Here is a 13,783-nt window from a genome sequence, read left to right on the forward strand (position 1 = left end):
GCCTGGGAATACCCATAGGACCTTTCGGTAAATTTGGAATTTGTTCTGCAGGTCAGTCTGGCCAAGAGGCCATTGAAGCTCATTTCCAACATCCCTAAAACACAATCTCTAATCCGACATGGACGTGTATTTCTTTGGAATTGAGTAAACAACTGTATTTAAAACCGTTTACAAGACTGTTACACTTTTGAAACGATTTGGTAAGAGTTTAATGTACCAATTTAAGTTTAATTTCACTGCTTGTTACGCCCTTGCTGGAAGTCGCAAGTCAATAAACCTTTTCCAGACCCACTCCCAATTGTACAATTGTGAAGATCTGGGTGTTCCCAGGCTAGTAATGCTCTAGAGAATGCCGACTTTAAAACTTGTTTTCTTTTTTTTTTGTTTCACCCCAAGTTGCCATTAGCTCAATGTTGTTTTCTGTACCACCAGAAATGCCTTAGGAATGCACGTTTGTGTATTCAGCATGTTGAAAGGGTCTATACGTGGTACCAGAGGAAAGAAAATGTTAAAATGAGAGCTCCTCTCTTTCTCGATTGTTTCTCCTAGACAATAATGAGATCACAGTGATATAAAAATGAGATTATTGCTTTTTGTCTCCCGCTTCTCAGGTTTGTCTCTGGAGCAAAAGAGTTAAGTTATCTCAGTGTAGACTCCCTTTAATCTACAAATGAGATCTCATCTCATATTTTACTCAGGCTGATCCACCAGAGAACTCTCTCTGTAAACTCATGCAATTCTCATTTCAGATCTTTTTGGTAAATCTCAGATTAGGCTCCATCAGTTCTGTAAAAGAGATCTCTTCACAAGATTGAACGTTCTCATTCTAGTCATCTCAGTTTAGTCCTTTTTTGATTTACAAAAGAGATCTCAGCAAAGGCTTATACAATACTCAGACTTGCTCAATTTATATATCTCATATTTTACTCAGGCTTATCCATCAGAGAGCTCTCTAAGTGAACTAATGTAATGCTCATCCAGACCTATTTGTTTTATAAATTAGTCTGATCTGTAAGAGCTCTAGCTGTTGTACAACAATTCTCAAATGATTTTCATTGGCTTATTTGTTTTAATTGCACATATTTTCAAGTTCACATTTGCAAACAGTAGGCCTAACCATGTGGTGTGACCACCACACATGACGATGCTTGACAGACCTCTGAAGTTAAGCCTACAAAAAAAGCTACCATCTATGCCCATATAAGGAGATCACCTGTTAAATTCTCGCAAGAGGGAGACGGCGAAATCGGGAGGCATGAGCGTTTTCCTGAGCGCACTTTTGTCTTCAACCTTCGAGTAGATATTATAATCAATGGTACGTGAAGGCGGCACAATTTGATTTTTGCTACCCCAGAGCTAACTTGCGACTTTTTAGCAAGTTAGAGAAATCAAGTTAGACTCCAGAGGTCTATGATGGTCGGACGTGACGTGCAGAAGACTCCTACCAGAAAATGCAGTCTAGATTTGGCGCCCAGTGAAACCAAGTGAAACAGTGTGTGGGTATGAAGGATTGTGCAGAACTTGCCACCACGAAAACTCAGAGAAGGTACATTAACATTTTGGTAATTTGCTAACGTTCTTGCATATTTTTAGACTCAATATATCATTGAACAACCTGACGAAGCAGCACATAAAGTTAGCTAGCTAGTTAATGTTAGCTACTTGTAAGTTACATCACTGACTGTGCCGCTTGTATATAAAGCTAACGTTAGACAATTTAACGTTGCTAGCTTACTTTGCCTTATAGCTTTAGTCTGTATGTTTTGAATGGTGTTAAGCCATGCTGTAGCCAAAATGCACGGAATTTTAAAATGTCTTTGGGATGTCAGTCAAGATGACGAAGCTAACGTTATTGCCACTGGTTTAAACTGGTTTCAGCTCAATTCCACTGAAAAGAGGCCGGCAGCTTCTTAAAAAATTGGAAGACTACGCTAGACCATCAGATCAAATTGCTGAACAAACAGCGTACCAAAATGGTAAGTATATTTTCCCCCACAATATGTTCTCACTTTTGTTTAACCTGCTATAAATTACAGCATATTGTAACAGGAGTGAAAGGGCATTCTTGTAACCCAGGTAAACTAGGAAGTAGCGTTGCTGCGGTCGATTGATCGAGAAATAGGCAAGTCAGCATCTGCTGTCATGAATAACTTACCAGTAAACATTTCTTTTGCAATTAATAGAATCTGTAGCATGCAAATCAAACCAGCTATTAGCCTACTGAAATAAAACCATGATATATCTAGGTATGGTGAAGGGTATGTGATGTGGGGCTATCTATCGATCTTTTAATTACAAAGGCCAAGGGAGTCCATCCAATAATTGGCCTTTAAAAATAAAAATCTGCCTGCCTCTATGGGATTTTAACATAGGGGGTTCCTTACTTATGCCCCCTGTATTTTAAGGAATAACATTTATTAATTTACGATACCTGTTGTTCATTCACAAAGAATATTGGTGTGTTTAAAGGTTGGAAGGTTGGATTTTTTCCTCATTTTTTAATTGAGGCATTAAGATCAATTTCCAACAGATGATTTATTGTATTCCTCTGGTTGTCTTAACTTATGCACAGTTGATGGTTTTATGAAGACACCCCTACACCAATAAATAGTTCATGTAGACTGTCACACAATGGTAAGTGGAACATTGGCCACAGCTTGTAACAACTTCATTTTTTACCATTCTCTGCGTAGGGATGTGTACACAAGGATGTGTAACCTTGTGTAACTTTGTGTAACTTGGGAATTACAACAGAAAGGAACACGTTTCAGCTAATCAAAATCAATGACTGGAACTGTCAGTTTCAGAGCTATTATTACCACACTGATAGATTGATTTTGCTTTTTATTTGCAGCCTACGTTATGCACTGTGGAACGCTCTGCGGATGGACAGCTGTGGAATCCGCAAAGGTCAAGAAGGCTTTTGTTACAAGGGCTGGAGGTTCCAAAACATCCATGAAGCTGGAGTAATTTTCTCTTATTTTAAATTATTTCCAATTGTGGTGAGCATTATTGGTGGGCTTTTTATAAAGGGTTGGCCTCTATTGCACTAAAATTATTCAACTTTTATACAGTTAACATCAAACTGTGTAGCTACGAAAGCTACAAAATCAAACAGAAACAGGCTCAAGATGTGAAATTAGCACAAATACATTAGGGAAACCAGATGCAAACACCATACTCATAAATTGAAGGACAAAAAAACACAAATACCTTACTCTCACATAAAATGTCTTTGTATTTGAATAAAATTTAATACAAACATATTAAAGTTAATTATCTAAGTTGTCTGTCACTGGGCTATGCTGTTCTAAAACAAATTCCATCATGGGGACATTAAAATATAATCAATTTTACTATATTACTGTAAATCAAGACATTTCCCCCACTCTATGGCCATCTATTTTTGTAGCTGTTACAATAATTTGACCTGCTTTTTTGTCTATTTGTTTATTTTCTCAAGAAACTTGAGGTTGGTATGAAGGAGTGTATTGTGTATGTGAGCAATTTCATCTTCCTGAATCTCAATATTATGATCACAACAAGTCTGGGCAAATTATTAATTAAATTTTCACGTGGGGTAACTTGTTGCAGGGCAACCATAACCGGTTCCATGTCTTCCGATTAGATGATTAATCATCAGTTTCTTGTGAACTTTAAAGTTCTCAAGAAACTTGAGGTTGGTATGAAGGTGTGTATTGTGGATGTGTGCAAACATTGTGCACGCTGCACATGGTGCAACTTCTTGCAGGGCAACCACATAACCGGTTCCATGTGTTTGAATTGGATGACTTCCATGTGTTTGAATTGGATGACTAAAGATCTCCCTGAATCTCAATATTCTGATCACAACAACTCTGGGCAAATTACAAGTCAGCACCAGTGCTGCATTCATTGTTTTGCACTTTTATAATCACATCACCAAAAGTAGGTTATTGGTTTTACCAAAATAATTTGGCACTATTTTTAAACTACAAACCTATAAAGTATTTTGATACAAAATATGATGACATTTTTTTCCAACTAAATAAAATAAAAATGACAACATACTATTTTGTATTTTACATACATGTATCAGACATACTGCCTATCCCTGGCTGTTGGCTGCAGCAACTGAAGTTAGGTAGTACTGATTGTTTTGTGTTTGTTTTGTGTTTATGTTAGTTTTGATCCAATTTGACAGCTTTGCTATGTTGCCCACCCAAAATTTCTACCAGCCCACCCAAATATAGTAGCCTAGCCTAGGTTAGAACCAGCCCTGCCCTGCATGGAGACATATTTTCACGATAATAATGGAGAAAAATGTTAACGGAATCTCCGACCCTCATTCATCTATTTTTGCAACAGCCCACATTCTGCCTTCAATCCAATCCAGCGAGACAAAGAAAATAAATGTTTTTTTTTTTTTTTTTAAAGCTGTCATCGTCATAGGCACGATATTTAGGCTACCTCTGTTAAGCCTACACAAAGTTAGCGTATTAAGGAGTATTTCCTGATCGGGAAACCTTTAGTTCCGCCAGTTCAATTGTGCCGCAGGCCAATAAAGGCAAGTGTGTTTGCCACTTACATTTCTGACGTCTGACACTTCACACTGCTGCAAGTGCATCAAGAAAGGTCCCGCCTTACACCATGTTAATGGCCAATCGTAGACTAGGATTTGGGGTGGCACCTGGGGTGGCCAATCGAATCTCAAGGGTGGCCTGTGCCACCCGGAGCCACCCCTCTGGCTCCGCCCCTGTATATATATTATACATACATACATATACATAGCCTAAACATTATGATGTCTCGGACCTTTGCTTGAGGAAATTTTCCAGAAACGACCTCGCTGAAAATTAATTGAATACCCCTGGTGTATACTGTATTTTCTGTATTTTGTTTTTGTTCTTGACGATTGTCAGTGTCTCTTGAGTGATCAGAGCTAAATGTTTTGGGCTAATTTAGATGTAATATTGAGTCATTTGTCTTTGATTTACCGGATTGACCCTAAAGCACTCCTTGTTTACAAATCACTTAAAGGACAAATCCGGTATGAATTGATCCATAGCTCTTGTTGGAAATCACTGTGTGCTGTTCATAGGAAAAAGAAAATGTGGCACAGCCAATTCTGAGTTATGGACAGGGAAGTATAGCCCAGAGCCGTATAGAAGTACTTTTGGTATTCCTGACATAATGCAGGGTAGCCGCGGGGTCTTAAAAGTCTTTAAACGGTCTTAAATGTCATGTTCCTTAATTAAGGTCTGAAAAAAGTCTTAAATTCCGTTGCCAAAGTCTTAATTTTTTAAACGAAGGTCTTCAATTTTAATTATACTAGCCTGCAAGCAAGGTGAAATGGGGGAAAAAACTAGCCTGGCGGGCCATCCTATATTGACGTACAGGCTGAGCAAATTAATTTGCCGCCGCTAGGGTGCGTCTAGATTTCTAGGCTAGGAAAAAACAACAACAATGTGAAAATTCAACAGGGGGTTGATTAACGTCAGAGATCGTCTAATTTAGTGTTGCACGGTGCACCGATACTACAAAAGTGTCGCAATAGCTATTAGCAGTTGTCACAATACCTAATTTTATTAGTATCAATACTTCTTGATTATATCAATCAATACAGACCGTGTTCTTGTTTGTGTGCACAAGGCATGCTTCTAGTGCCTCCTCCCCAAGCCTGTGGCTGTGCGTCTTTTCTCCTCACACACATATGCGCAGCTGTCGTGCCATAAACAGCGAGACATGGCTGCTAGTTTAGCTTAAGTGATTCTGTGGTAACACATAATAATAGGCTAATATCAAGTTTCTTTGCTCACTTGCACCTCTCAACTTTGTGTTGCTAACCTACCTAGGCTATGAGATGTACGTAGGTCTACTATTGGGTTTAATGTCATTTAGAAATAGGCAGCGCAACCTTTGCAAACTTTTACATCTGGAGAGAGCTCCTTGCTAACTAATTCTGCTAGCTCAGGTCATGTATGTCATTCGTAATTAGTGCTAAAATCATTATTGAACATGATCCCTTCTATGAACTTGATAGTTTTTTATTTACATTTATTTTATCTAATGACAGACAACAATGAATTGCATCCACATATCCTTATGCATTATGTGCAACTATTATTCACTAGCCTAAAACCGTGAGACTGAAGGCTACAGTAATTACTCACGTATTTCTTAAAGTGACAAACACTCAATTACACCTAGGCCTACACACCACATTAAAATTTGCCTAGGTGTAATAGTTTAAAAATAAATATTAAGTATTCTTAATAGTAGATTAATAGCAGATTAATAGTAATTATGCAGATGAAAAAATACTATACATTAACTGTACACTTTATATGAATTTGAAGATGTATGAAATAGAAACATATGAAATAAGCCATAATTTTCCGTGTGTGTGGAAAGAGTCAAGCAGAATCTAGGATGCCCACTGGTGTGAATGATAACACTATATTCAATATTACTGATGATGTCAAGGTGGTCTGGGCCCCCAAATCAAATACATTTTTTAAGAATTATCAAAGAAGTATCGAAATCGCAATCCTTGATGTGGTATCGGTATCGAAACAATAATTTTGGTAGACTACACTAGTCTAATTTCTTAGGATATGCGCAAACAATACTTTGGGTTTTCGCACCGGCAGCAATGAATCAACATAATCAGTCGAAAGGAGAGGACAGCACATCATGGGGAAGTGTTGTTTTAATTGTCATTATGGATTTGATCTGGTGTTTTACAACCGCATAATGGGTGTGATGTAGGTCTTAATTTTCATGTAAGTGGTCTTAAAAAGGTCTTAAAAAAGTCTTATTTGGGGTGGTCAAACCTGGGGAAACCCTGTAATGGAAAGAAGATACCGAAGGGTTTTTTGCCATATTGAGTCAGCTTAACTTTCTTGTCCATAACTTGTCTAGGTTATGACACATTTTATTGTTCTTTGTCCTTTGGACAGTGCCTGGTGAGCTCGAACAACAAGGCTTTGAATCAGTTTACACCAGATTTGCCCTTCAATGAGACTGTGTGACATGTTCCAGCAATACTCATCACTTAAACCTCACTGATCACAGGAGAAATGTTCCTGTTGAAACCCACTATCAGAACTAAACAAGGCAACGCTGCATTTAGTTGTTATGCGTTCTGACTATGGAGCCAGCTCCCAGATGACAAAAAAAATTGCCCAAATTACTTTTTTGACATCAGGACTCTGAACTAAACTATTTTCAGATGCCCATTTCTTTTTTTACACTGAATAGGCTTAGTCCAACCAAAACAAGGTTTTGCCTAGTGGTAAGCTGGATAGGGGTTAATCCTAGCCTGACAATACAGTTTACTCACTAGATGAGGTGAGGGAATTGGGCAACATATAGCAAATGTGAGTGGTAGCTATCACATCCCCCATTCTGTGTTTAAGTGATTAATAAGGTGTGTCTGATCTTTGTGCTGTATCAAAATTCCCACAGTTATGAAAGCAGACGGTCAAACAAATGTCTTACTTTGTATTTTTGAGTGGCTCACAAACTAACAATGTTCTATTTTCTGCTCTTCTCTCCCTCCTCCCTTTGGTTGGTTCCACCACCAGGATAAAAGATGCAGATTGACCAGCCCACGCTTTCATCCACCATTGTACACAGTATGGCACGCTTTGGCACAAGTTCAGTTTGTTTATGTTATTGTTTATTAGTTCATTTCTCCATGTTGTATGATTTATAGATAGACTTAAATTGTCATTGTGCAGTTGGTCCGTACAATGCAATTTGCTTGTGCAGCTTTTAAAAATAATACTCACATACACACTAACACACACAAAAAAATAAAAAATAAGAATACACATTATAAAAAGAACATATCAAGGCATTAACATGTTTCCATTGCTTGAAGTCCATTTTAAAGTGCAACTGTGCAAGCTCCCATTGCTTAAAGTCCATTTTTAAAGTACAACTGTTTTGCTTTGTTTTATAAAATAAAAGTTTGAAATGCTATGGAGTGCCCTATTTTTTGACCCTCAAACTGATATCTCAATTGTAACTCCTACTTCTCAACAGCTTCTCATTGCAATGTCTCCTCATTTGCTCTATTATTTCTCCTAAGGAGAAACAAGTTGTAAATGAGACTACACTCAAACATATAAGAGATCTCCCGTATTTCTCCTGCTTCTCAAACTAATATCTCTTATGTGACTCCATCTGCTCTATTATTTCTCCTAAGGAGAAACAAGTTGTAAGTGAGACTACACTCAAACATATAAGAGATCTCCTGTATTTCTCCTGCTTCTCAAACTAATATATCTTATGTGACTCCTACTTGTCTTATTGCTATGTGTCTCATCTTTTGCTTGTTTTATTTCTCCTAAGGCCAAAATTAGGAGAAATAATTGTGACAAAAGTAATACTTAAATGATCCTTAAAAGAGAATCACCATGTTGCCTCCTTAGCAACAGAAGGGATACAAATGAGAAGCAAAAGTTTCCTCTGGGGTAGCAAGTGGGCAGAGAAGAGGAATAGACAACAATAGCACAATTCCTTTATCAGCACATGGCCACATCTAATGTTGGTTATCCAATCACAGAAGTGATATTATTAGGGGTTATTATTATCTTCAAACTCCTTCCTTAGTTTTGGTGACCATGTTTGTTGGTTGTTGTCAGTACATGTATTTCTTATAATTCACCAAAACTAGGATCTGTGATGACTTGCCTGATCAGAAATGTTTTGATTGTAGGCATATTTTTTTTGTATCATATCATGTCATGCCATGTTATGCTGTCCAGCCTGTCCTAAATGTGATAGTGCCCATGACTTACCTCCACTGGCATACTCCATAATCAGATACAGTGTTTTTTCTGTCTCAATCACCTCAAACAGTTTGACTGTAAAGCAAAAATGACAAACATGCGACATGGTTACAATAACATCCCCAGGTATTCCTGTATGTGGCATTTGGAGTGCCTGAATAATGAATTAGCATTGATAGATTAGCCTCCCGTGCTGCTGCCATTGCCCCTGTGATATTTAGGCTGACTGTGTGTGGGTAACTCACCAATGTTTGGGTGATGTAAGCCTTTCATGATTCTCACTTCTCGAAAGAGCTGTACAGGACAGAAAAATCACATTATCACAAAAAAACTCATTGTAAAACAGTCATTGTAAAGCCAAATGACCAAAAAATCTAAATCTTGTTTTTCTTCTTCTTGATTACAATGCTTTTGTAATTAAATCAGTGTTTCTGCAGCTGGTAGAGTGTCTAGTAGACTCAGGAAGCACATACAGGCTACATGCATATCTGCACTGCTGGCTATTTTAGATTTAACTGTCTGCTAAATGAATACATTTAAGGAATGACATTTCAGACACAAGGTGTGCCAGCCAGGTTTTATAAACTTCCTGCAGTCACTGTGGCTGTCTCCAGCACATGCAGCAATGCCAATGGTTGACTTTTTAGCAATGACAGGACAGAAACTTCTTTGAACAGACTATAGACAAAGTCATCAAAATATTTTAAAATTAATTCAATTAAATTTCTAAAAGATATCCTTATCCACATACGGGTAGCTTTTATATATGTGCATGTTGATGGGGGGGAAACAGTCCACAACTGTATTCTTTTGAGGGAAAAGATGTTATTCACATTGTTACACATTTCCAACTTTCAATGGACCTGAAAGACCTTCACATGGGATTAAAGAGGGGAAATCTGAGAGTGCAAAATACATCAGAACAGGGTAATACTCATCCTGACATGCTCTAAAATATGGCCTGTGATCTGTGGTATTTAGAATATTTAAAATATTATATTTCTGTCATCATGCTGTACATTTTCTATCTCTACATTCTACTAGCTACTACCCTAGAAACACACACACACACACACACACACACACAGAATCAAGTGACTACTGCGGGGAGGGCTCCATCTGTGTCATTCTCTAACAAATATCACTTTTAAATCGACCATTATTGGTAGACTTCACTACTAAATGCAGGATTGCATAGACAAATCATATCGGTCAAATACTGTAAATTCTACTGTTGCTGTAATATACTGTAAACTAGATGTACAGCATAGCGGCAGCCTATATGGCGTTTCCACCTGTCACCTTGAAAATGTGTGCATATGTGTGTGTGTGTGTGTTCTCCTATGTGCGTGTGCATGCACTAGTGCTAGCGGCGGTCATAAAAATCTATTACATTACACTACGCTATATTACACTGCTTGCACTACACTGTCATATTCTATACTGTGCTAACTAAACTACTGTGCTAATACGATCCTATACTGTGCTAATGCTATGCTACGCTAACACTGTTCTATGATATACAACTGTCCAGGCTTTCTACCAGTAGATTAACGCACAGAGGTGAACAAGCATATGCACCACAGATGCATTTCAATTACAGGGGACACTTGTGCCCTAAGCCTTAAGCCAGCTGGATTAGTGCTACCCAGAAGGTACCATAATAAACTGATTAGTTTTAGTGAAACCGAGGGCAAGTCTCATAATGCCTGAAATACCAGTCTGGAAACTCAAAACAAAACAAGACCGAATTAAACTGGGTATTACTGACTAACTTTGAGGTTCCCCATAAAAACATACAGCAGTCAAGCCCATCTCACAGTAATGAAGAATGCTAGCAGTGCGTGGTAGGCCTATGTTACATGGTGAAAATAACGCATATTTCCCATGTTCTCTCCATGCCGTACACCTGCATCTCCTTGTAAACTGCACTTCCCACTTCCTAAATCCTCTTACATGTTCTCCCCTTGGTTACTCAATCAGTGTTTAACATTATGCACAAACTTAATTTGAAGTACCAGGTACAAGTGTGTGTGTGTGTGTGTGAGAAAGAGAGAGAGAGTGCTCATGTGTGCATATGTGTGTGTGTGGATGTGACTGTGCGAACATTTGTATGGCTATATAATTTTGTGTGCACTACTTCCATAAGACAAGTCTGCAACAAGAGAGAAAAGCTATTTTCATGACACTGATAAGTTCGCCTGTGTGTCACCATGTGTGTGTGCGTGTTTGTACAAACTTGTGCGCACTGTCAATGTCCCTGTGTGTGTGTGTGTGTGTGTGTGTGTGTGTGTGTGAGTGAGTACACATGGATGGATTGTGAAATCAAGTGCCCCTGGGCACATGAGCGTTCTGGCCCTCCACCCCAACGCACACAGCAGCAAGCTAACTTGCAGGGCCTGGCACACTTCAGCCGTTCTAAGCAGAAAACAATTATGTTGGCCATTTTCAAGGTGCCATACCAGAAACAACACAAAATATTGCGGGTCAACTGAGGGTCATTTTAACTGGTGATGAAAGATCACAACACACAACAATGCAGTTTTAGATAAGATAACAGGCTAGCCATTAAAAATCTTTGTAGAGCCTCTGTCACTGATGCACATTCTGTAGATATTCAAGGACCCCACACAGAATGCAAAACATACATTATAAGTAGCATGTTTATAATGATCAGACATTCAGGCTGGGGGCCCATGTGTCACTTTGCCATGACACCTCAGCATTCAGAAACAATGGGCATCGCCATGACACATCAGCATTCAGAAATACAGTTTTCTATCCGGCCGAAGCTGTGTTGTATTGATTTTAATGTGGCGGTAGACGATAATGTGAAACAGAATAGAACGGAAGATGAAAACCGGATTACTGTAAGGAATAAGGTGGATAGGTTCTCAGGGCCCCTGGATCCCTGTCATTTATAGCCCCCTGGGTCGGTGCTTGTCTCTATATCTGTGTGTCTGCACAAACTCCAAACGTTTCACTACACCATTGTGCACAGTACATCCACTCTGCAATGTGTCAGTGTATGTACGTGTGTGTGTTTTTGTGTATGAGTCTCTGTGTGTGTGTGTGGGTGTGTGTGTGTGTGTGTGTGTGTGTGTATGTACAAACTTGTGTGTGTGCCTCTACAAACAATGTGCCTGTGTGTGTGTGTGTGTGTGTGTGTGTGTGTGTGTGTGTGTGTGTGTGTGTGTGTGTTTGTCTTGAGATAGTGAGAAATGTCAGTTGCAGGGCCCCCTATGGATGGAATTTTATGAAATTACACAATACACAGTCCACATATAACATTCAGTCTCCCAACACACAGTCCCCACAGAATAAGTTCCACTGCATGACAGTGCTACAGCTCCTCATGCTATACTGGGACAAAGCCACTGGTGCAACATGAAGACATCACAGTCCATGTCCAGAGTTAAGTTCAACTCAGAGTTGCTAGGTCAGGCAGAAAACAAAGTTTCTGTTTTGAGAGACTCTATGCAGCTTCTTGCTGCAGAGCAGAACCGTTCTTGGCTGAAGCCTCATCAGTCAGCATAGTCTACAAACCCACTTTAATAAGAACACAAGGATTGAACACTCCCAGAGGACCTCACTTGGCTGCGGCTTAACCCTGGGAGGCCACTAAACTATGACCAATAAATATCTCCTGCTCTCGTGAGTGAGTGAGTGAGCAAGCGGGTGAACGTGTCAGTGAGTGAGTGGGTGAATGTGTCAGTGAGTGAGTGAGTGAGTGAGTGAGTGATAGGGTAAGTGAGTAAGAGGGTGAGTCGGTGATTGTAAGTATGAGAGGGTGAGTAAGTGATTGTGAAAGTGAGAGGGTGCTTGAATATTTTGAGGGGAGCTCCGAGCTCCAGACCAAAAAAACAAACCAGTCCACAGAGGGCACAGAGAGAGCAGAGAACAGATGAGGTTCTGCGGATCATGTGATAATCTTCACTGCCCAAGCACTGCCCATCTCCTCTCTCTCTCTGTCTCCCTCTCTCTCTTTCTCTTTATCTCTCTCTCTTTTTCTCTTTATCTCTGCCTCTCTGTGTCTACACTCCACTGGGCGCCCTCCCTCTCACTTCCACTCTTCTCCCCCTCTTTCTCTCTCTCTCTCTCTTTCTCTCCTCCCCCTCTCTCTCTCCCTCTTTCTCTTTATCTCTCTCCACTTTCCTCTCCCTCTTCTCTCTCCCTCGCTCCCTTTCTCTCTCCCCCTCAGTCTGTCTCTCTCTTTCTACCTCCCTCTCTTGATCTCTCGTTCTCTCTCTCTGTGTCGTTTCTGCTTCGCCAGCCAAACCCCCACCCTTCTTTTCTTTGCTGTGCCTCTCTCTCCGTCTCTCTCTCTCTCCCTCCCTCTCCGTCTCTCTCTCTCCCTCCCTCTCTCTCTCCATCCCTCTCTCTCTCTATCTCTCATGCGTAAAGGGTCACATTGTGGTAATGTCATCAGTGTGGCAGTTCCTCTCATGCCCCCGGGTTAACCAAAGCATCTTTACACAACGCCAGCCAACCACGTGCCCCTTTTTCCTCTGCTGGCCAATCAAATTACTCCTCGCCCGCCACACTGTCCAATCAGCACTGGTCCCTCCTCCTTCCCATGTTGTTCAGCTGCAACATCCCTTCACCTGTCTCTTATCAAGTAGAAGAGCGAATGCTTCAGTCCTGTTCATGTGTGTAGCGATGCTTGACCGATCTCGACACACAAGACACTGGACAATTCTCTGCAGAGATCCTACACACATGCAACAGTGCCATGTCTGATCTGGAAGCAACTGCATGTCATATGCCATGTGCTGTTGCATGCAGACAGACACACACACACACTCGCACACACACACAAACAGACACAAACACACACACCCACTCACACACACACACACACTCACACATGCACACACACACACACACACACACACACACACACACACACACACACACACACACACACACACACACACACACACACACACACACACACACACACACACACACACACACACACACACACACACACACACGTCGTG

At 40.1% G+C, this 13,783-nt stretch overlaps 1 protein-coding gene across 1 annotated transcript in view; it reads right to left on the minus strand.

The window, feature by feature from the left end:
- The window catches only part of mark4a (MAP/microtubule affinity-regulating kinase 4a), a 45,198-nt gene that overhangs the window by 16,931 nt on the left and 14,484 nt on the right, over nucleotides 1-13,783 (minus strand). The window contains 2 exon segments of the mRNA XM_048266907.1: nucleotides 8,790-8,855; nucleotides 9,026-9,074. Coding sequence (XP_048122864.1) covers nucleotides 8,790-8,855; nucleotides 9,026-9,074 — 115 coding nt within the window.

The sequence above is a fragment of the Alosa alosa genome, chromosome 2 (genome assembly GCF_017589495.1).
Source record: "Alosa alosa isolate M-15738 ecotype Scorff River chromosome 2, AALO_Geno_1.1, whole genome shotgun sequence".
NCBI classification, from domain to species: Eukaryota; Metazoa; Chordata; class Actinopteri; order Clupeiformes; family Clupeidae; genus Alosa; species Alosa alosa.